Raw genomic sequence first — 24,421 nt, 5'->3', positions numbered from 1 at the left:
ATGCCATATGGAAAATAAACCACTCATTTTTCTTCATTTAACATATGTGTGTGTGATCTGTTTGCAGAGATGTCATATGTTCAGAAAACTATTTTAAATGCTTCAGATTCAAGTGATTTTTGTTTTTAGAAGTAATATCCTAATGTGATAGCTGGAGAAGAAGCCACTTTACTGCTGCTTGGGTCTTTAAAAAGCTTTTAATCTGAAAGAGGGCAAAGTATGTTCCCTGCCCCTCTGTCTTTATTGGCAACATTTACTTAGATATCTTCAGGTCTACCTGTCTCACAAGAAACAAAATAGGGGAGGACATAACCTAGAACTTTCTGACGGGGAGAAAGATGAGAGCCCAAAATTCGGTTTTGTCTTCAGAGAAGCTGGCTAATCTAAGTGACTTCTGTGCAATATTCATCTCTGTGTCTTGACCGAGATCAGGAAAGTTAAGTTACATTAAGACTAGCCACTGTGGGATTCCCTTACCAAGTTAAGATGGGAGGCTGGGACTAAGCAGTAGGATTTTATGAAATCATATAGTTAACTGTTCTTTGGATCTTGGACAAAGGAGGGTCTTAGAAACAGCAATCATGGTGTTCTTGAATGGCTCTTTTAAGGGGAGCAAGGGGAATCCAGCTTCCTCACAAAAGAGGAAATACAGTCTTGCAATAACATAAGAGGGTTCATGGAAAATGTTTGACCCAGGATTTATGTAAGTGTCTAAATGAACCCCAAAGGATTATCCAGGGATTACCTATCTTTTCTTTGTGCCAGACGGTCTCGTCTTTGCCTTTCTTTTTCATCCTGCCCTCTAAATTTTCTAATTAATTAGTGCTTCTCTTATTTGTCATGTCTCTTGCACCCAGCTCCTTTTCTTTTCCATTTAAATCATTCTTTCAATTTACATATTTACTGCCTCTTCCTGGACTTTTGCAAGATCTACTTAATAAGTTTCCCCATTCCTCGTTTCCCTCTCCAAATGGTCTTACATTAGCACTGTATAAACTTAGGGTCTCAAACTGATACCCGAACGGGCCAGTCAGACAATAGTAGTAGATGAAATGACTTAGTTGTAGGTGATGGGGAGAATAGAATGTTCCCATGCCTTGTCTAGAAGGCTGAATAGCTTTTTGAAATACTGTAGATGAAACCAAACACACCTGAGGGTCTGGGTCTAACACATAGACTGTTAATTTAAACCTCTGCTATAAAATAATTTTTGCTTGTCAGTCTCTTCCCACGACTCCATTTGGCTCCAGGATAAAGGCTGTACTAAGTGGCTTGTTATTTCAGGACAGTTGGTAATCTGGCCCACTTTACCTTTCCAACACCATCTCCTGCTGTTCCTTTGTTCTTAACCTATACTGTGGTCAGCCTGGCCTCCCTGCTGCCTTCCAGATACATCTCACATATTGTCACCTCTGATCTTTACCTTCTGTCACAGGTGATGAACTCTTTTCCACATATTATTTCTTCTCAACCCTCAAGATTTAGTTCGTGACTTTTTAGCACATAGAGTGCCAGACACAGTGCCTGCCATGGTCAGTACTCAATAAATGCTAGCTGCTGCCATTATTTCTTGATCACGGAAGTCCATAATGAGGGAGGGGCTTGAACACCATTCCTCCTAAAGTCCTGTCTACCTGTAATATTCCCTTGTTATTATAGGACACACACATGCGTGGGCGCATTGCATTGGACACTAAATTGCAGACTCCTTAAGGGCAGGGATCTTGTTGAATACCTTCTTGTATTCTCTACAGAGCCAACACAGCCACCTATACACAGTAGGCCTTCCTCCCCGCCTCCCCCTTTCTTCTTTTCTTTTCTTTTTTTTTTTTTTTTTGACCTAGTTCACTTAGAAAAATAAATTACATTTACGGACAGATTTGATTATTTTAAGCGAAATAGCTATGTTATTCAAATAAGTATAGGCTACGTGCTGTCTTTATATAAATTGCTCATCTATATATTCATTTGCTCTTTGGCATATTTCTTGAGCACCTACTGTATTGTAGAAACTAAGGAGGCACCAGTGAACACAGATCAAGTACCTGCTCTCGTCACACTTACTCTCCAGAGGGAGAGACACATAATAAATGAGTTCACATAAAAGCAAACAGTACAGTTTCATATATTGGTAGTGGCTCTGAAGAAATCTCATCAGGGTGAAGGGGTGTAGAGAGACGGAAGTGGTGGGTAGGATGGAGGAACAGGCTCTATTAACCAGGGTGTAGGGGAAGGCAGTGGGAAGACCAGCAGGAGGGCCAGCACATCTGGAGCACGGTGAACAGGAGAGAAACAGTAGGAAGCTCAGGTGGAGAAGGTAAGCTGGAGCTTGTTCCTGTAGGGCCTCATAGACCAGGGTAAGGAACTGGAATTAAATTTAAATGGTGGTAGAAGTTTGAAATGGATTTTGAACAGAAGATGTGACTTGATTTGTTTCCTGCCTGCTCTATGGAGACTAGCAAAATGCAGGTAGGGGCCAAAGAAAGGCAACCAATCCAGTTATTGCAATTACTCAGATGAGATATAATGAAGGACTCAGTAGTGATGGATGTGGTGAAGATATATTTTTGAAGGAAGAACTAAAAGGATTTGCTAATGGATTAGATATGGGGTATGGTGGTGAGGAGCAGTTTTGAGAGGAAGAGAATCAGGAGTTCTGTTTTAGAATCTACCTATCTAAATGATTTACTGGGGGTTAAAAAGTGGGATGGTATCCTGATATTCTTACCATTTCTTTTCCTATTTTATACTTATTAAATTGTCCCTTTAAGCAAATAAAAACTAGTTACAAAAACATGAGATAGTACCTAACCTAGAAACTTAGGTACATTATAAAACTCATATTTTTATTTTAGAAAACTTTTTTCCTTTTTATTTATTTACTTTTAACACCTTTATTAGAATATAATTGCTTTACAATGGTGTGTTAGTTTCTGCATTATAACAAAGTGAATCAGCTATACATATACATATATCCCCATATCTCCTCCCTCTTACGCCTCCCTCCCACCCTCCCTATCCCACCTCTCTAGGTGGTCACAAAGCACTGAGCTGATCTCCCTGTGCTATGCGGCTGCTTCCCACTAGCCATCTATTTTACATTTGGTAGTGTATATATGTCAGTGCTACTCTCTCACTTTGTCGCAGCTTACCCTTCCCTCTCCCCATGTCCTCAAGTCCATTCTCTATGTCTGCGTCTTTATTCCTGTCCTGCCCCTAGGTTCTTCAGAACCATTTTTTTTTCCTTTGGATTCCATATATATGTGTTAACATACGGTATTTGTTTTTCTCTTTCTGACTTACTTCACTCTGTATGACAGTGTCTAGGTCCATCCACCTCACTACAAATAACTCAATTTCGTTCCTTCTTATGGCTGAGTAATATTCCTTTGTATATATGTGCCACATCTTCTTTATCCATTCATCTGTCGATGGACACTTAGGTTGTTGCTTCCATGTCTTGGCTATTGTAAATGGAGCTGCAATGAACATTGTGGTACATGACTCTTTTTGAATTATGGTTTTCTCAGGGTCTATGCCCAGTAGTGGGATTGCTGGGTCATATGGTCGTTCTATTTTTAGTTTTTTAAGGAACTTCCATACTGTTCTCCATAGTGGCTGTATCAACTTACATTCCCACCAACAGTGCAAGAGGGTTCCCCTTTCTCCACACCCTCTCCAGCATTTATTGTTTGTAGATTTTTTGATGATGGCCATTCTGACTGGTGTAAGGTGATACCTCATTGTAGTTTTGATTTGCATTTCTCCAATGATTAGTGATGTTGAGCATCCTTTCATGTGTTTGTTGGCAATCTGTATATCTTCTTTGGAGAAGTGTCTATTTAGGTCTTCTGCCCATTTTTGGATTGGGTTGTTTGTTTCTTTGATATTGAGCTGAGCTGCATGAGCTGCTTGTAAATTTTAGAGATTAATCCTTTATCTGTTGCTTCATTTGCAAATATTTTCTCCCATTCTGAGGGTTGTCTTTTCATCTTTTTTATGGTTTCCTTTGCTGTGCAAAAGCTTTTAAGTTTTATTATGTCCCATTTGTTTATTTTTGTTTTTATCTCCCTTTCTCTAGGATGTGGGTCAAAAAGGATCTTGCTGTGATTTATGTCATAGAGTGTCCTGCCTATGTTTTCCTCTAAGAGTTTTATAGTGTCTGGCCTAACATTTAGTTCTTTAATCCATTTTGAGTTTATTTTTGTGTATGGTGTTAGGGAGTGTTCTAATTTCATTCTTTTCCAAGTAGCTGTCCAGTTTTCCCAGCACCACTTATTGAAGAGGCCGTCTTTTCTCCATTGTATATTCTTGCCTTCTTTATCAAAAATAAGGTGACCATGTGTGCGTTGGTTTATCTCTGGGCTTTCTATCCTGTTCCACTGATCTATATTTCTGTTTTTGTGCCAGTACCATACTGTCTTGATTACTGTAGCTTTTGTAGTCTGGTCTGAAGTCCGGGAGCCTAATTCTTCCACCTCCATTTTTCTTTCTCAAGATCACTTTGACTATTTGGGGTCTTTTGTGTTTCCATACAAATTGTACAATTTTTTGTTCTAGTTCTGTGAAAAATGACACTGGTAATTTGATAGGGATTGCATTGAATCTGTAGATTGCTTTGGGTGGTATAGTCATTTTCACAATGTTGATTCTTCCAGTCCCAGAACATGGTATATCTCTCTATCTGTTTGTATCATCTTTAATTTCTTTAATCAGTATCTTATAGTTTTCTGCATACAGGTCTTTTGTCTCCTTAGGTAGGTTTATTCCTAGGGATTTTTATCTTTTTGTGGCAATGGTAAATGGGAGTGTTTCCTTAATTTCTCTTTCAGATTTTTCATCATTAGTGTATAGGAATGCAGGAGATTTCTGTGCATTAATTTTGTATCCTGCTACTTTACCAAATTCATTGATTAGTCCTAGTAGTTTTTGGTAGCATATGTAGGACTCTCTATGTATAGTATCATGTCATCTGCAAACAGTGACAGCTTTACTTCTTTTGCAATTTGGATTCCTTTTATTTCTTTTTCTTCTCTCATTGCTGTGGTTAAAACTTTCAAAACTCTGTTGAATAGTGGTGGTGAGAGTGGACAACCTTGTCTCGTTCCTGATCTTAGAGGAAATGGTTTCAGTTTTTCACCATTGAGAACAATGTTGGCTGTGGGTTTGTCATATATGGCCTTTATTATGTTGAGGTAAGTTCCCTCTATGCCTACTTTCTGGAGGGTTTTTATCATAAATGGGTGTTGAATTTTGTCAGAAACTTTTTTGCATCTTTTGAGATGATCATATGATTTTCCTCCTTCAATTTGTTAATATGGTTTATCACATTGATTTGCTTATATTGAAGAATCCTTGCATTCCTGGGATAAACACCACAGATCATGGTGTATGATCCATTTTTTTAATTAATTTTTTATTTTTTATTTTTATTTTATTTATTTTTTTATACAGCAGCTTCTTATTAGTCATCCATTTTATACACATCAGTGTATACATGTCAATCCCAATCTCCCAATTCATCACACCACCACCCCCAACCCCCTACCGCTTTCCCACCTTGGTGTCCATACATTTCTTCCCTACATCTGTGTCTCAATTTCTGCCCTGCAAACCGGTTCATCTCTATCATTTTTCTAGGTTCCACATACTTGCGTTAATATACGATATCTGTCTTTCCCTTTCTGACTTACTTCACTCTGTATGACAGTCTCTAGATCCATCCACATCTCTACAAATGACCCAATTTCGTTCCTTTTTATGGCTGAGTAATAGTCCATTGTATATATGTACCACATCTTCTTTATCCATTCGTCTGTTCATGGGCATTTAGGTTGCTTCCATAACCTGGCTATTTGTAAATAGTGCTTCAGTGAACATTGGGGTGCATGTGTCTTTTTGAATTATGGTTTCCTCTGGGTATATGCCTAGCAGTGGGATTGCTGGGTCATATGGTAGTTCTATTTTTAGTTTTTTAAGGAACCTCCATTCTGTTCTCCATAGTGGCTGTATCAATTTACATTCCCACCAAAATGCATAAGGGTTCCCTTTTCTCCACACCCTCTCCAGCATTTATTGTTTGTAGATGTTTTGATGATGGCCATTCTGACCGGTGTGAGGTGATACTTCATTATAGTTTTGATTTGCATTTCTCTAATAATTAGTGATATTGAGCAGCCTTTCATGTGCTCCTTGGCCATCTGTATATCTTCTTTGGAGAAATGTCTATTTAGGTCTTCTACCCATTTTTGGATTGGGTTGTTTGTTTTTTTAATATTGAGCTGCATGAGCTGTTTATATATTTTGGAGATTAATCCTTTGTCCATTGATTCGTTTGCAAATATTTTCTCCCATTCTGAGGGTTGTCTTTTCGTCTTGTTTATGGTGTCCTTTGCTTTGCCAAAGCTTTTAAGTTTCATTAGGTCCCACTTGGACCACCAGAGGTGGATCAAAAGGATCTTGCTGTGATTTATGTCAAAGAGTGGTCTTCCTATGTTTTCCTCTAAGAGTTTTATAGTGTCCGGTCTTACATTTAGGTCTCTAATCCATTTTGAGTTTATTTTTGTGTATGGTGTTAGGGAGTGTTCTAATTTTATTCTTTTACATGTAGCTGTCCAGTTTTCCCAACACCACATTTTGAAGAGACTGTCTTTCCTCCATTGTATTTCCTTGCCTCCTTTGTCATAGATTAGTTGACCATAGGTGCGTGGGTTTATCTCTGCGCTTTCTGTCTTGTACCATTGATATATATTTCTGTTTTTGTGTCAGTACCATATTGTCTTGATTACTGTAGCTTTGTAGTATAGTCTGAAGTCAGGGAGTCTGATTCCTCCAGCTCCGTTTTTTTCCCTCAAGATGGCTTTGGCTATTTGGGGTCTTTTGTGTCTCCATACAAATTTTCAGATTTTTTGTTCTAGTTCTGTAAAAAATGCCATTGGTAATTTGATAGGGATTGCATTGAATCTGTAGATTGCTATGGGTAGTGTACTCATTTTCACAATGTTGATTCTTCCAATCCTAGAACATGGTATATCTCTCCATCTGTTGGTATCATCTTTAATTTCTTTCATCAGTGTCATATAGTTTTCTGCATACAGGTCTTTTGTCTCCCTAAGTAGGTTTATTCCTAGGTATTTTATTCTTTTTGTAGTTATTAATTTCTTAATTAATAATTTCTTAATTGTTATTAATTTCTCTTTCAGATTTTTCATCATTAGTATATAGAAATACAAGAGATTTCTGTACATTAATTTTGTATCCTGCAACTTTACCAAATTCATTGATTAGCTCTAGTAGTTTTCTGGTGGCATCTTTAGGATTCTCTATGTACAGTATCATGTCATCTGCAAAGAGTGACAGTTTTACTTCTTCTTTCCCAATTTGTATTCCTTTTATTTCTTTTTCTTCTGTGATTGCCGTGGCTAGGACTTCCAAAACTATGTTGAATAATAGTGGTGAGAGTGGACATCCTTGTCTCGTTCCTGATCTTAGAGGAGATGCTTTCAGTTTTTCACCATTGAGAATGATGTTGGCTGTGAGGTTGCCGTATATAGCCTTTATTACGTTGAGGTAGGTTCCCTCTATGCCCACTTTCTGGAGAGTTTTTATCATAAATAGGTGTTGAATTTTGTCAAAAGCTTTTTCTGCATCTGTTGAGATGATCATATGGCTTTTATTCTTCAATTTTGTTAATATGGTGTATCACATTGATTGATTTGCTTATATTGAAGAATCTTGCATCCCTGGGATAAATCCCACTTGATCATGGTGTATGATCCTTTTAATGTGTTGTTGAATTCTGTTTGCTAGTATTTGGTTGAGGATTTTTGCATCTATATTCATCAGTGATATTGGTCTGTAATTTTCTTTTTCTGTATTATCTTTGTCTGGTTTTGCTATCAGGATGATGGTGGCCTCATAGAATGAGTTTGGGAGTGTTCCTTCCTCTGCAATTTTTTGTAAAAGTTTGAGAAGGATGGGTGTTAGCTCTTCTCTAAATGTTTGATAGAATTCACCTGTGAAGCCATCTGGTCCTGGACTTTTGTTTGTTGGAAGATTTTTAATCACAGTTTTAATTTCATTACTTGTGATTGGTCTGTTCATATTTTCTATTTCCTCCTGGTTCAGTCTTGGAAGGTTATACCTCTCTAAGAATTTGTTCATTTCTTCCAGGTTGTCCATTTTATTGGCATAGAGTTGCTTGTAGTGCTCTCTTAGGATGCTTTGTATTTCTGCGGTGTCTGTTGTAACTTCTTTTTCATTTCTAATTTTATTGATTTGAGTCCTCTCCCTCTTTTTCTTGATGAGTCTGGCTAATGGGTTATCAATTTTGTTTATCTTCTCAAAGAACCGGCTTTTAGTTTTATTGATCTCTGCTATTGTTTTCTTTGTTTCTATTTTATTTATTTCTACTCTGATCTTTATGATTTCTTTCCTTCTGCTGACTCTGGGTTTTGTTTCTTCTTTCTCTAGTTCCTTTAGGTGTAAGGTTAGATTGTTTATTTGAGATGTTTCTTGTTTCTTGAGGTAAGCTTGTGTAGCTATAAACTTCCCTCTTACAACTGCTTTTGCTGCATCCCATAGGTTTTGGATTGTTGTGTTTCATTGTCCTATGTCTCTAGGTATTTTTTGATTTCTTCAGTGATCTCTTGGTTATTTAGTAACGTATTGTTTAGCCTCCATGTGTTTCTGTTTTATACATTTTTTTCCCTGTAATTGGTTTCTAATCTCATAGCGCTGTGGTCAGAAAATATGCTTGATATGATTTCTTGAGAAGAAAGTGTAATCTGTTGTTTTTTGATGGAATGTCCTATAAATATCAATTAAATCTCTCTGGTCTATTGTGTCATTTAAAGCTTGTGTTTCCTTGTTAATTTTCTGTTTGGATGATCTGTCCATTGGTGTAAGTGAGGTGTCAAAATCCCCCACTATTATTCTGTTACTGTTGATTTCCTCTTTTATAGCTGTTAGCAGTTGCCTTATGTATTGAGGTGCTCCTATTTTGGGTGCATATATATTTATAATTGTTATATCTTCTTCTTGGATTGATCCCTTGATCATTATGTAGTGTCCTTCCTTGTCTCTTGTAACATTCTTTATTTTAAAGTCTATTTTATCTGATATGAATATTGCTGCTCCAGCTTTCTTTTGATTTCAATTTGCATGGAATATCTTTTTCCATCCCCTCACTTTCAGTCTGTATGTGTCCCTAGGTCTGAAGTGGGTCTCTTGTAGACAGCATATATATGGGTCTTGTTTTTTTATCCATTCATGAAGCCTGTGTCTTTTGGTTGGAGCATTTAATCCATTCACGTTTAAGGTAATTATTGATTTGTATGTTCCTATTACCATTTTCTTAATTGTTTTGGGTTTGTTTTTGTAGGTCCTTTTCTTCTCTTGTGTTTCCCAGTTAGAGAAGTTCCTTTAGCATTTGTTGTAGAGCTGGTTTGGTGGTGCTGAATTCTCTTAGCTTTTGCTTGTCGGTAAAGCTTTTGATTTCTCCGTTGAATCTGAATGAGATCCTTGCCGGGTAGAGTAATATTGGTTGTAGGTTCTTCCCTTTCATCACTTTAAATATGGCATGCCACTCCCTTCTGGCCTGTAGAGTTTCTGCTGAGAAATCAGCTGTTAACCTTACGGGAGTTCCCTTGTATGTTATTTGTCATTTTTCCCTTGTTGCTTTCAAATTTTTCTTTGCCTTTAATTTTTGTCAGTTTGATTACTATTTGTCTCGGCGTGTTTCTGCTTGGGTTTATCCTGCCTGGGACTCTCTGCGCTTCCTGGATTTGGGTAGCTATTTCCTTTTCCACGTTAGGGAAGTTTTCCTCTATAATCTCTTCAAGTATTTTCTTGGTTCCTTTCTCTCTCTCTTCTCTTTCTGGGACACCTATAATGAGAATGTTGTTGCATTTCATGTTGTCTCAGAGGTCTCTTAGGCTTTCTTCATTTCTTTTCATTCTTTTTTCTTTATTGTGTTCCGTGGTAGTGAATTCCACCATTCTGTCTTCCAGGTCACTTATCCGTTCTTCTGCCTCAGTTATTCTGCTCTTGATTCCTTGTAGTGTAGTTTTCATTTCAGTTATTGTATTGTTCATCTCTGTTTGTTTGTTCTTTAATTCTTCTAGGTCTTTGTTAAACATTTCTTGCATCTTCTCGATCTTTGCCTCCATTCTTTTTCCGAGGTCCTGGATCATCTTCACTATCATTATTCTGAATTCTTTTTCTGGAAGGTTGCCTATCTCCACTTCAGTTAGTTGTTTTTCTCGGGTTTTATCTTGTTCCTTCATTTGCTACATAGCCCTCTGCCTTGTCATTTTGTCTATCTTTCTGTGAATGTCTGATACTTTAAATCAATTTTTTTTTAATTACACTATACTAGGTGTGCTTTATTTATTTATTAATGGCTGTGTTGGATCTTTGTTTCTGTGCGAGGACTCCCTCCAGCTGTGGCAAGCGGGGGCCACTCTTCATCACGGTGCACGGGCCTCCCACCATCGCGGCCTCTCTCGTTGCAGAGCACAGGCTCCAGACGCACAGGCTCAGCAGTTGTGGCTCACAGGCCCATTTTTTGCTCCGTGGCATGTGGGATCTTCCCAGACCAGGGCTCGAAACCGCATCTCCTGCATTGGCAGGCAGACTCCCAACCACTGCGCCACCAGGGAAGCCCTGTCTGATACTTTTAAGGTGCTGTTGGATTCTGTTTGCTAGTATTTTGTTGAGGATTTTTGCATGTATGTTCATCAGTGATATTGGCCTGTAGTTTTCTTTCTCTGTGACATCTTTGTCTGGTTTTGGTATCAGGGTGATGGTGGCCTCATAGAATGAGTTGGGGGGTGTTCCTCCCTCTGCTATATTTTGGAAGATTTTGAGAAGGATAGATGATCGCTCTTCTCTAAATGTTTGATAGAATTCTCTGGAGAAGCCATCTGGTCCTGGACTTTTGTTTGTTGGAAGATTTTTAATCACAGTCTCAATTTCAGTGCTTGTGATTGTTCTGTTTATTTTGTCCATTTCTTCCAGGTTGTCCATTTTATTGGCATAAAGTTGCTTGTAGTAATCTCTCGTGATCCTTTGTATTTCTGCAGTGTCTGTTTTTACTTTCCTTTTTCATTTCTAATTCTATTGATTTGAGTCTTCTCCCTTTTTTTCTTGATGAGTCTGGCTAATGGTTTATCAATTTTGTTTATCTTCTCAAAGAACCAGCTTTTAGTTTTATTGATCTTTGCTATTGTTTCCTTCATTTCTTTTTCATTTTTTTCTGATCTGATCTTTATGATTTCTTTCCTTCTGCTAACTTTGGGATTTTTTTGTTCTTCTTTCTCTAATTGCTTTAGGTGTAAGATTAGGTTGTTTATTTGAGATGTTTCTTGTTTCTTGATGTAGGATTGTATTGCCGTAAACTTCCCTCTTAGAACTGCTTTTGCTGCATGCCATAGGTTATGGGTCGTCGTGTTTTCATTGTCATTTGTTTCTAGGTATTTTTTGATTTTCTCTTTGATTTCTTCAGTGATCTCTTGGTTATTTAGTAGTGTATTATTTAGCCTCCATGTGTTTGTATGTTTTACAGATTTTTTCCTGTAATTGATATCTAGTCTCATAGCGTCGTGGTTGGAAAAGATACTTGATACGATTTCAATTTTCTTAAATTTGCCAAGGCTTGATTTGTGACCCAAGATATGATCTATCCTGAAGAATGTTCCATGAGCACTTGAGAAGAAAGTGTATTCTGTTGTTTTTGGATGGAACGTCCTATACATATCAATTAAGTCCATCTTGTTTAATGTATCATTCATAGCTTGTGTTTCCTTATTTATTTTCATTTTGAATGATCTGTCCATTGGTGAAAATGGGGTGTTAAAGTTCCCTACTGTGATTGTGTTACTGTCGATTTACCCTTTTATAGCTGTTAGTGTTTGCCTTATGTATTGAGTTGCTCCTATGTTGGGTGCATAAATATTTACAATTGTTATATCTTCTTCTTGGATTGATCCCTTAATCGTATGTAGTGTCCTTTTTTGTCTCTTGTAATAGTCTTTATTTTAAAGTCTATTTTGCCTGATATGAGAATTGCTACTCCAGCTTTGTTCTGATTTCCGTTTGCATGGAATATCTTTTTCCATCCCCTTACTTTCAGTCTGTATGTGTCCCTAGGTCTGAAGTGGGTCTCTTGTAGACAGCATATATACGGGTCTTGTTTTTGTATTCATTCAGCCAGTCTATGTCTTTTGGTTGGAGCATTTAATCCATTTACATTTAAGGTAATTATCGATATGTATGTTCCTATTATCATTTTCTTATTTTGGGTGTGTTATTGTAGGTCTTTTCCTTCTTTTGTGTTTCCTGCCTAGAGAAGTTCCTTTAGCATTTGTTGTAGAGCTGGTTTGGTGGTGCTGAATTCTCTTAGCTTTTGCTTGTCTGTAAAGGTTTTAATTTCTCCATCAAATCTGAATGAGATCCTTGCTGGGTAGAGTAATCTTGGTTGTAGGTTTTTCCCCTTCATCACTTTAAATATGTCCTGCCACTCCCTTCTGGCTTGCAGAGTTTCTGCTGAAAGATCAGCTGTTAACCTTATGGGGATTCCCTTCTGTGTTATTTGTTGTTTTTCCCTTGCTTCTTTTAATATTTTTTTCTTTGTATTTAGTTTTTGGTAGTTTGATTAATATGTGTCTTGGTGTGTTTCTCCTTGGATTTATCCTTTATGGGACTCTCTGCGCTTCCTGGACTTGACTAACTATTTCCTTTCCCATATTAGGGAAGTTTTCAACTATAATCTCTTCAAATATTTTCTCAGTCCCTTTCTTTCTCTCTTCTTCTTCTGGGACCCCTATAATTCGAATGTTGGTGTGTTTAATGTTGTCCCAGAGGTCTCTAAGACTGTCCTCAGTTCTTTTCATTCTTTTTTCTTTATTCTGCTCTGCGGTAGTTCTTTCCACTGTTTTATCTTCCATGTCACTTTAGCCGTTCTTCTGCCTCAGTTATTCTGCTATTGAGTCCTTCTAGAGAATTTTTAATTTTAGTTATTGTGTTGTTCATCATTGTTTGTTTGCTCTTTACTTCTTTTAGGTCCTTATTAAACGTTTCTTGTATTTTCTCCATTCTATTGCCCAGATTTTGGATCATCTTTACTATCATTACTCTGAATTCTCTTTCAGGTAGACTGCCTATTTCCTCTTCATTTATTTGGTCTGGTGGGTTTTTATCTTGCTCCTTTATCTTCTGTGTGTTTCTCTGTCTTCTCATTTTGCTTAACTTACTGTGTTTGGGGTCTCCTTTTCGCAGGCTGCAGGTTCGTCGTTCCCGTTGTTTTTGGTGTCTGCCCCAGTGGCTAAGGTTGGTTCAGTGGGTCGTGTAGGCTTCCTGGTGGAGGGGACTGGTGCCTGTGTTCTGGTGGATGAGGCTGACTCTTGTCTTTCTGGTGGGCAGGACCGCATCCAGTGGTATGTTTTGGGGTGCCTGTGACCTTATGATTTTAGGTAGCCTCTCTGCTAATGGGTGGGGTTGTGTTCCTGTCTTGCTAGTTGTTTGGCATAGGCTGTCCATCACTGTAGCTTGCTGTTGTTGAGTGCATCTGGGTCTTAGCTTTGAGATGGAGATCTCTGGGAGAGCTTTCACTGTTTTATATTATATGGAGCCAGGAGGTCTCTGATGGACGAATATCGTGAACTCGGCTCTCCCACCTCAGAGGCTCAGGCCTGACACCTGGCCGTAGCACCAAGACCCTGTCAGCCACTCGGTATCTAAAAAACGTCTGGGAGAAACCGCAGCAAGGCCAGCTTCTTAGCAGTTGCAGCGGTAACAGGAAGCTTATTCTTCCCTATGGATGGGGCAACAAGTTGTCCTGCAGTTGCGAGGTTGCCTCCTTGGTCCTAAGGAAACTAACTTCTTGTCACCCTCACTATGGACTAGGCGCTGACATTGTGGTAGAACCACGCATGCGCCCTTTTTTCCTTTTTAAATTAATCTTTGAAAAATTCAATATCAATGTACTTCATCATCATTTGTTTTTTACTCTCCATATTGTGGTGTTCTAAGATGAAGCATTGTAGGGTCAGAGATCACCGTCGTGTTATTTCCAGAAGATGGCTTTCCTCCATTTAGCCACCTCCTCTTGCTCCTGCTGTGACTTGTTATATTAATTTGCTGTAGTAGTAGCCATGACATTAATCTACTTTCGGATTATTGAATGACACAAAGGATCTTTCATCTCACCTTCTCCTCCCCAGTGTCTCTAGACTGACAGTTTTAGCCATTAGTTTAAGTATCTCTTAATTCAGGTGATGTGTACGATAAGGATTTGTTGCTATAAAGTGTTTTGGAAAGACAAAAGAAACTTATTAGGTTTATTTGAAAGTTCTGTTCATCTAATTTTAATTGTAATATGTATTATAGCAAACGACACTAAGCAAAATTTTAATAATCATAGAAAATAAGATCTTTTCACATTAGGGAAATGGCAAGAGGTTTAATCTTGAGTTAGTATTCAACTCTGCCCTTAACTGGTGCTACAAATGTAAGCAAGTTATTTAAGCTCTCTCAGCTTGGCCTCTTCATCTGTAAAATAGGACTGGTAATGCCTGTATAACAGAGTTGTAAAGATTAGGTATGAAATATTATGTAAATGTCTTTACATAAAGTGCAGATTCACTAAATCATAGTTCTTATTATGGAACCCAAATCTAAAGAACCAGGCAGAGAACCATGACTTGTTCCTTCAGTGCAGAATAGTACCTGAAAATTTGACATTGAATGACCAGAATTTCATTCTCTACAGTGAAATTGCTGGCATTTAAGCTGTTTATAATATACTAATATGATTTATGAATGTTATTTCTCAAGTTATCTGGAAACCAAGCAAAATTTACCAACCTTGAGTTTCTGGGTTGAGTAAAGCCTTGACCAGTAAAAGAATATTATTTGGTATCTATTTTCTCCTTTAATTTGAGGAGGCAGATCTAACAGCAAGGCCTCTCTGAATGTTTTCCTTGTCATATTATGATTTTCTGTGCCAGCAGAGTTGCAGAATAATTTTGTTTTTTACAAATAGTTCATTATTAAAATGCTATTTAAGATGATCATTGGTATTTGAGGGGGAAGTGCAGAAGAGCTATTTATTTACAAATATACAGGGCTAGGTCGGATGGATGTTTCATTATTTGTTTTAATTCTGCACTTATTCATAGAGTAACACCAGTAACAATTACACTAATTACAGCTTAGACATTCTTTTTGTTCTCAGTGTAAAGCTTGGTATACTTTGTTTTGGTAGGAAAGGAATTTGGTAATTTAAGTGGGAACCTAAATTTAGTTTTGTTTTTTTTTTAACTTTTTTTTTTTTTTTTTTGGCCGCACCATGCGGCTTGTGGGATCTTAGTTCCCTGAACAGGAATTGAACCCAGGCCCTCAGCAGTGAGAGCGTGGAGTCCTAACCACTAGACTGCCAGGGAATTCCCTAAATTTAGTTTTTAAAGCTTTATTTTTTGAGATTTAAAGTTTCTTAACCTTTTAATATTGACATTATGTTAAAAAATTAAAAGGCATAGAAATGTTTTTTAAGAGTAGTTTGGAGAAGACACATTTCAATGTGCCCTAACTCAACTTCCCAACCTACTTAGAAACACTTGGCAGTCTTCTGAATGAGACCCTAGACTAAGACCATGACTTTGTTTTAACTTACTTGCCCTTCTACCATAAAATTAAGGTAAACTCTACCAAAGTCATTTCTTTTTGTTTGACTGTCTTGGTATGATAAGTAGGAATTTCTGTACTAGGGGTAGGTTCTAAGACCTTTGCCCAAAACTCTTGTCAGAACAGAAAGGACCACACCCACCTGTCTTCTAAGAGTTTCCCCCTTGGCTTGCATCTCCTATGCCTAAACTTGGTCCCACCATCCCTATAAACTATAGGAAAAGAGAGCAGTTAAAAAAGAAAGATCCCTGGAGAAGATCCCTGAATAAGACTGAAAGGAAATAATGGAAAAGAACACATTCCTTCACTTCAGACACTGGAGCAGCCTTGCTGAAACAAAAGATTCTTGGTGGGAGAGAAAAAGGAAAAGCATGTAAAGGCTGTGGATAGATTTTTTTGCCAGGAGTTAAGGGTTGAGTGGGGAGGGTGTCAAGATAAAATGTTGGCTCATCCCACACAACTTTAATGTCTCATACTCTTACTTCTTCCCTTTTTCAAAAATTTGCCAAAGTTCATTGCCATCCACAGTAAATAAGATGGGGACACTTGGGAAGTCTTGTATCCCTTAACTATGTGACTTCTGGAGCCCAACACACCGTATTAAGGCAAGCAGGAGCTAAGGTAGGGGCCTAACAGCTGCTGCACTAGGACTAGCTTCTAGGTCTTGGAAGCACATTCTGTGTCTTTCCAGATGATTTTGAGAGTTTCTCTTGGTCTTTCAACATCCATTTATTCATATTTGCAGTGTCTTTTGATTTATTATTGGGTCTGTCTCTTGAATTTACAGATTCAAAACTCAGATCACAAAGACATACAGTTAACAGTAATGCAACTCTGGAGCTTGTCTTTGTAACTATTCTTAATAGGATTGTTTTTTCTAAGTAGTTAAAGCAACTTGAAAACACCTGTGGTAGGTGAATTCACTCTTGGTAAATGTACTATTTTATGGAGTGAAATAGATAGTGAATGAATCTATGAAAACTCCCTTTTTTTTTACATTTACTAAAAATTTAAAAAGTCAATGACATATCTTTAATAGTAATATACTCATTAAAATTAATTTCCATTTTCCATGTCTTGCTCTTTAGAAACTTATTAGGATTTCTTTCCCTTCCTCAAGTACCCTGTTTCAGCAAGGTACTTGTAAAATCATTTTTCTTTGTTGTATGAGGATGGTCTTTAATATTGTTGCTTTCTGATGAAAGATTTGAAAAACTATTCCTTTGCATAATTTGTACTTATCATTTTAATGTCACTAAAGTATTTTAGCTTTCTCAAAAGAAATACATCATCTGAAATACATATTTTCTATAAAAAGAATAAATTGCTAACTTATTTTTTTTTTGAGATAATGGTTTCTACAGACCCATGTTCAGGGAAGCCCAGTAGAAGACTATATTGAGTTATTTGGCCCCAAAAGCATTGAGTTATAAAAAGAACTAATAGAATCTGTAATGTTTATGTATAGCTTATTATCAGAGATGGCTGGCTGGAACTAGAAGTCATAATAAGTATTTTATACCATTGATCAGATAAATGACATTACAGGGAGTCCTCAGCTTACAGTGATCCGATACCAGCAAGCCACTGACATCAACAGTGTTAGGGCCACAATGCCCATCTATGTCATCACCTACAGCTTGTTAATGCAGGCAACTCACAAGTCAACTTTTGTGAATCAACCTACTGCCTAGGGGGGCCTATGGTAAGGCCTCCAGCTTCCCAGTTGGCTCTACCAACTGATTCTCTTCTCTTTCTCCCTGTGCCTCAGAGTCTTTTAACTCCTAAATGGCAAGGGTTTCTGTTTTGTCTTTGTTCCTAAATAAAGGGTGGGGTGGAGGCAGAAGAGAGGTGTCCCAAGTGAAAACCAGAAAGACAGCATAGAAAGGGGTAGAGGGGGGACTAAAGAAATAATAGACAGCAGTCTTTTTCTATTTCTTTTCTTTTTCTAAGGACCAAATATTGAATATTTTAGACTTTATGGTCTGTACTCAATTCTGCCGTTGTAGCAGCCATACACAATATGTGGATGAGTAACCTTGGCTGTGCTCCAATTAAATTCTATTTGCAAAACTAGGCAGCAGGCCTTTGGCCTAGTGGCCATAGTTTGCCACCCTCTGCATACTACAGGGTAATACGTCCCTAGTAAACTGGGTCTGAGAGAGATTCTAGAAGAGAAGTCCTTAAGATATTTAGAGCACTAGAACATTATTCAGTAAATGTGTAGTTTCTCAGAGGAACTGGGGACAACACTCATTTTGATGTTAAAAGTTGGTATCGAATATATTTTAAGTCTCACATGTTCATTTCTTAAAAATTGCTGATGAATGAAAAAAGCAACCTCAGTTATAAAGCAAAACCCAGGACTAATGATTAAGCAAAGAGAGGCCGTAAGGAATCATTTTATAGATGACTTAACAGGGAAGCGGAGCTATAAATGAGGATAAAGTAGGCCTGATTTCCAGTTCATGCTGTGTCACACTGCCTGGCCCTGGAATCAGTTCAGAGCTTTAGAAGAGCAATCAGAGTTTTAGATATGTGTATTTGGCAATATCTGAAGACAAGAGACAGTATTATTCTGTTAGATTTTGATGACTGTGATTTTTTTCTATAGGAATTGGTTAAACCTCTAATAGGACTTCAGATACCCCTTGAACTGAATTAGCCTTCTTACCATTACATGTAAAACATCACTGATATGTCCCACCATAATATAACAAACAGTGCTTATAATCTCTGACAGGTTGTTCATGCTGAAGGATTGGTCTCTATATTAAAGAAGAGGAATAATACTGTAGGAGATCATCCTGCCCAGATGCAACAGAAACCATCTAAGCGAAGAGTGAGATTCCAAGAAATAGACGACAGCTTAGATCAAGGTAAAGTGCTCGGACTATGTCTAGCACAGATTTGATCAGTGTTTGCTGAAAGAATGAATTAATGTACAATAAGGTGTTTGGTAACAGGATTTGTAAAGAATATGTGGACTTAGTTGCTTTATCTTCTGTAAAGAAACACGGAGGATCAAACTATCATCAGTTCTTAAATAATTCCTAAGCAATTTGTTTTGCTCAAATAAGTGAGCAAGTTGCAAAATTCATCTCATTGCCTTCCTGTCCCACAGATAGTCCTCAATTTTCAGAGCTTATTTCAGTTTCTTTGTTTCGTGTTTTGTTTTCTGGTTTTTGTTTTTTGTTTTTTAGTGAGCCTGCTATTTTTGTCTTCTTTTCAGTGGCAGTTCATACTCCTTCTTGACTGATGTGGAAAATATTTATGGATTACAAATATTTTCTCTTCGCTGATTTCTTCTTGACTCTATAGAAAGAGGTGTCTCTCAAGAGTACAGTTTAACGCTGTTGCTATTGTTTGATTTTTTTTTTTTCCTACTGGGCTTATATTTAAGGTGGTGGTTAAATTTATCTAAGGCCTAGGTAAATCAGAGAGAGTAGAAATATAGCCAAGAACCTGTCAGTATGCTTTTCATGTTTATAAAACAACTGCATTTTTAAAATAACAGTGTCAACGTGTAGATATGCTTTCTAAATATGGCATAAAGTGATAGCAGTAGAGGTTTCTAAATTTTTACAATTGTAAAGCTGGTAGGAACCTTGGAAATAATTGTTCCCACCCCTCATTTTACCTGTGCACCTTGCTTGTAGCTATCACAGTCCTCTGCAGATCAAGTGCTCAATTCTTTGTTTGTACCAATTGGTATTGAATCGTTGCATACATAGTAGGGGGAACCCAGGATTTAGAACTGACAGTCCCCAGTTCCCTTAGTAGCCATCTTGCCTTACACTAAGTTATGTAACTTGTGCTCAGTAGCCGCCTGTGCCTCTTGGCTTCCATGTTGGACAGCACAGCTCTAAATACTATCAATGCGTGTAGATAAAACAAAATAGATGTTTTAAAATAAATTGTATCTAAATGTTTGTATATAAATATATGAGAATGAAGAAATACCCAGAAAAATACATAAACTAGATTGTTAACAAAGATAAGAGGGTGGGTGGGAATCATGCCAAAAAGAGAGAAGATGGTAAAAATACTGAACTGACCAAAAACCAAAAAAACCCCAAGAAACACAACATGAATGATATGATCCTTTTTATTTGTGTGTATAAAAATACTAAGTATAAATTATTAAATCTATTAATGTCTATTAACTATTAAAATCTATTAAACTGTAAATGTGTAAATCACAGGACAATACAATTACATAATCCTGTTTCTATAAAAATCCTGAAACCACATGTGTTTGATCTGGAAGGATACACACCATATTTAACAGTGTTTGCCTCTTGGTTGAGAGGGGAATATGATTGGGTAGGAGTAACAGGGAGAGTCCCTTAGACTCTTAGATACTTTCATGTTTAAATTTTTATGGGGAGAATATATTCACATATTACTGTAAAATCTTCCAAATAAATTCTATTTGGTTTATATTGGGTTCTGTAAAATTTGTTTTTTTAATCATAAAAGTAATATACACTAATCATGAAAAAACTTAGACAGTAATGAAGTAAAAAGTTTAAGGCTCTCAACCCTCCCTCCCTTGGGGGTTTCCCCCAGGTATTGATTGAAGTTCTTACCATCCTTTCAAAATGCATTCTGTATATATGCATGTGTATGTGTGTACATACACATGTGCCCTTTTTTTTTTTAACATGAATGGTTCATTATATACCGTTATGTCACGTCTTTTTAATTTAACCATCAATCTTGGACATCTTTCTTTGAACAACATATTAAATTTACTTCATTCTGTTAAACAGTTGCATAGTATTCCATGATATGAATCTCCCATAATTATTTAACTCTTCCATTGTAACTAGAATAACTAAGTTATTCTCAACTTTATGTTATAACAAACTTTGCTGCAGTGAACATGCTTGTAAATATGATACTGTGTTTTGTGCAGATCTGTGGGTTTAATTCCTGAAAGTGGATTTGCTAGGCTAGGTGATCAGGACCCTATGGACCAGTTGGCCTCAGGCAGCCCTTCCTTGTTTATACCTGTTGTCCCAGCACTGCATTCACTTAACACGCTTTCACTCTCAAAAGTGCCCCAGGCAGGATGATAAATTAATTTAAAATGTTAATAGATGCTGCCAGATTACCTTCCAAGAAGGTTTTGGTACACCCTCCTCATGCTGATCATAAAATGTCTTAGTCTTTTCCAAATATTTTTTATTTTTCTTTAATTATGATTGATCATTAAGACTTTCAACCAGAGAATAGTCATTTTCTTCAATATAGAAAGACTTATGTGGACATTTTTATTAAAAACAAGCCTGCCAAAGTTGTTTAAGAAATGAAATTACTGTACTAGCTAGAACTTCATTATTCCACTGAAAGATAAAATTGAGTATTACTAAGATGCAAGATCCCACTCAGACATTTTTGTTCGTTTGTTTAATATCAAATTGACTTTGCATTAAGGTGGTCCCATGACGTGAACTCTAAAGATACCATAATAGTGAGGTTATATATAATTTGTACTCTAAAATAATGCTATGAGCACATCAGAGAAGTATTGCCATTTTTTTTCTTCTTTTTTTATGGAAACGGTTATATTCATTGTATAAATGAGCTAGTTTTAATTGTAGCATTCACAAGCTCCACAAGTATATATCTTTATGGTAACTAATAGGTCCTTGTATAGTCACTGGTGTCCTAGCTTCCTGTCAGTGGCTATCCATAGAGGGCTAATATGAGAAACATCTAGTTATCTCAATCAGTGAGCAGACAGCAGATACTAGGCATTAGTTTTGTGTCAGTTTAACCTTACTCTGTTTTCCTGTTTGCAGATGAAGTTGGAGGGGGTTCCTGTATTTTACTGGTCTTGCTGTGCATAGCAACGGTTTTCCTCAGTGTGGGAGGAACTGCATTATACTGCACTTTTGGTGACACGGAGTCACCTGTTTGTACAGACTTTGCAGACAACGTGGACTTCTATTACACTAAGTTACTGCAGGGAATGGCAGGACTTAAACACTGGATCTACCTCTCCTAGCAGCATTCAAGAGGGACAGGCATGCTGGCCGTGAGAATCAAAGAGTGAAACTTTTTAAATAGCTTTTATTTCAAGAGTTCTGTAACGTGCGCCTCCCTTCCCCAGTGAGGAACCACAAACATCAGAAACAGCAACTTTAACTGGCAATACAGAGGAACTCAGAATAATCCACATAATGATACAGATATTGATCTGAGCACTGTGGATGGAAGGAATGGTCTTTGGAGAGCATGTCCACCTCCTCCTCGCTGCTTCCTAGTGTAATGAGCTACAGAATTAAACAGGGCAGTGTTGGAGCCAAACCATTTTGGGCTACCTTGTCAGGCTAATGGCTAAGGACACTTGTGGTTTATAACCGTTTGTCCAAAGACATTGCTTCCAGCCATCACGCAATAAGTTTGTGTGTAATGAGAAAGAGTAACCTTACAGTTTCAATGTCTTTTTTTAGTTCACCTTGGGAGCTATGTAATTTAGGCTTTGTGCACTCTCCAGATTTCCATTTGTGAAATGATTATGTTTGTGTGTGTGTGTATGTGTATTTCAGATAGTTATCATAAGCAAAAACCCAACGTAGAATAACAAAGATTATTCTTTCAACATGACTATAGATGTGCAGCCACAAAACTTTCAAGAAGGCTTAACTGTGGAACAAATGAACTGTACAAATCTTGGCCCTGAATTAAGAAACTGTGATAGATCTGTGATAGTTAACTTGATTAACTAGCCAGAAATTCATCACCGGCCTAGAGGTAAAATTAAAGAGCTCCCTCTGAGTGTCAGGCAACCAGTTTCATCGTGGATTCAGTGCTTCCTGATATAATAAATGCCGGATTCATCTCAATTTAGTAAATACTTATTGAGCATCTATTATGTTCTGAGAATCTAAGAACCCTTCTATAAAGATAAATAAGGTATTAGTTCCTGCTCTAGATGTTTTAATTCTGGCCTTATGTAAAATAAACTAATACTTTGGCAAATGAAATTAAATCATCATATATAATTCAGTATTAACAGATCATACATTCAGATGCTTGAATGTACATTCATTATCATGGGCTTGATTTAGACCTAATGTGAGGTCATTAGGTGAAAATTCAATCATATCTTAAATAGGCAAATGTCTGATTTTTATTTAAATCTGTCAATTTCCTTTTCTAGGTTACAGTGATCTAACAATTAAGAAGCCTTGCTTTGGCTTTTTATATCATTGGCAGCATTCTAAAAGAAACAAAACACATGAACTATAGCTTTTTGGCAATGATTATTATTTCATGTTTTTCTGTTAGGATCATTTGAAAGAAAAAGAGAGAGTTTCCTTTCTAGTTGTTACTGGCTGGTACAGTACCTCCCTTCGTGTTTCTGCTTATTTATTGAGACTTATGATTTTTAAAGGGCTTTTTATAGAGTTGAAATTGTGTCATTTAGCATGCATCTGGTTATCCCAATGCTAGATATTTAATTACTGTATACTTAGTGTTTTGATTTTCTATAATTTCAGCTCAATGTGGTTTTAGGCTTGTTTATTTTTAAATTGATGTTTTATTTTTACTTATAATACTGTTTGACTTGTCTGTATCATGTCACCATAAACTATAATATTTTCAAGGATTATAGATCAAAGATATTTATTTAGAAGTGTACAAGATACTGAAATCTAGATTCCTTATACTTAAGGCTGATTTTATTAGAAGATTATTTTAATGTTCTATTATAAATTTTAAGAATTTGTATTCAAATTGTATGTAAATATGTAAAATGTTGATGGTACTATATTATGTGGTTCTGTAAAAGACATTCACAAAGTCTACTGTGAGGGGCATCCCCATCAGAGACAAACCTCTTCTGTTTTACCCTCATGATTTCTAGTTACAGAAATTTGGTGATGCTGATTTCTGCTAGTTTTATGTCAAGATAAGTCAAAGTTTCCCTCCTGTTCACCTTTTTAGGTCACTATTGAAGTCCTAAAAAATCTATATGTCATATTTTCCTATTGGCCACCAGGGCCATTACTTCTGAAACTGAAGATTTCCTGGGAACCTTCACACTGAGGTGAAAGAACTGAGATAATACTTTGGTACTCTGTGGAGTCCAGCTGAGTCTCAGAAAAACCACGTGTGTCCTCACTACTTCCCAGGGAGGGTGAGGTGAGCTCAGGAGCATACTGATGTCTTGATTTAAAATAAGCATGAAATCTCAACTAGAAAAATTAGGGCAACTTTTAAAAATGTAATTGTCATTTATTGCATGAATTGGAGTAATTCTATCTGGTGATGAGAGAAATTGTTATCTCTTGCATAAAAAAATCATCCAGTTTTACTATAATGTAATTTTTTCTGTCATTTGAAAGCACTGACAACTATTTGTAACTAATCTTCCTTAAGAACTGTATTTGAGGGTAACAGATCAAGCTTGTACTTTAAAATCTATACCAAAAAAATGTCTCAGAGAGTTTATTTGAACCCCTTGGGTACTGAGAAAAACCGCTTTAAAGTGAAAGTAAAATAATTTCAGAAGTTGGTCTGGCGCCACGAGTAGATTACTTTGGGTAGTCTAATAGGTCCCTACGTAAACGCTCCTGTGCTTCTAAAACACCTCCCCATCTGCCTGAAACAGCAACCGAAATTCACTCTAAAAATTCATTCCTTTAGATTTAAAAATCAAATCCCTCTGGGAGGTTTACTATATTGAGCTGTGAATTCGTGTATTATGCTAAGAGGATTT

The 24,421-nt window shown here is 36.9% G+C and overlaps 1 protein-coding gene across 3 annotated transcripts in view; it reads left to right on the top strand.

Moving 5' to 3' along the window:
* CNST (consortin, connexin sorting protein) overlaps positions 1-24,196 on the top strand; it is a 129,829-nt gene extending 105,633 nt beyond the window's left edge. For all 3 annotated transcript variants that reach the window (XM_028162631.2, XM_007167175.3, XM_057557639.1), the window contains 2 exons: positions 18,428-18,563; positions 21,495-24,196. In XM_028162631.2, the coding sequence (XP_028018432.1) occupies positions 18,428-18,563; positions 21,495-21,700 (342 nt within the window). In that variant the 3' untranslated portion in view covers positions 21,701-24,196. The remainder of the gene's footprint in view (positions 1-18,427; positions 18,564-21,494) is intronic.
* The last annotated feature ends 225 nt before the right edge of the window (positions 24,197-24,421 follow it).

The sequence above is a fragment of the Balaenoptera acutorostrata genome, chromosome 1 (genome assembly GCF_949987535.1).
Source record: "Balaenoptera acutorostrata chromosome 1, mBalAcu1.1, whole genome shotgun sequence".
Taxonomy (NCBI): domain Eukaryota; kingdom Metazoa; phylum Chordata; class Mammalia; order Artiodactyla; family Balaenopteridae; genus Balaenoptera; species Balaenoptera acutorostrata.
This window is presented reverse-complemented; position numbering and strand designations above follow the sequence as displayed.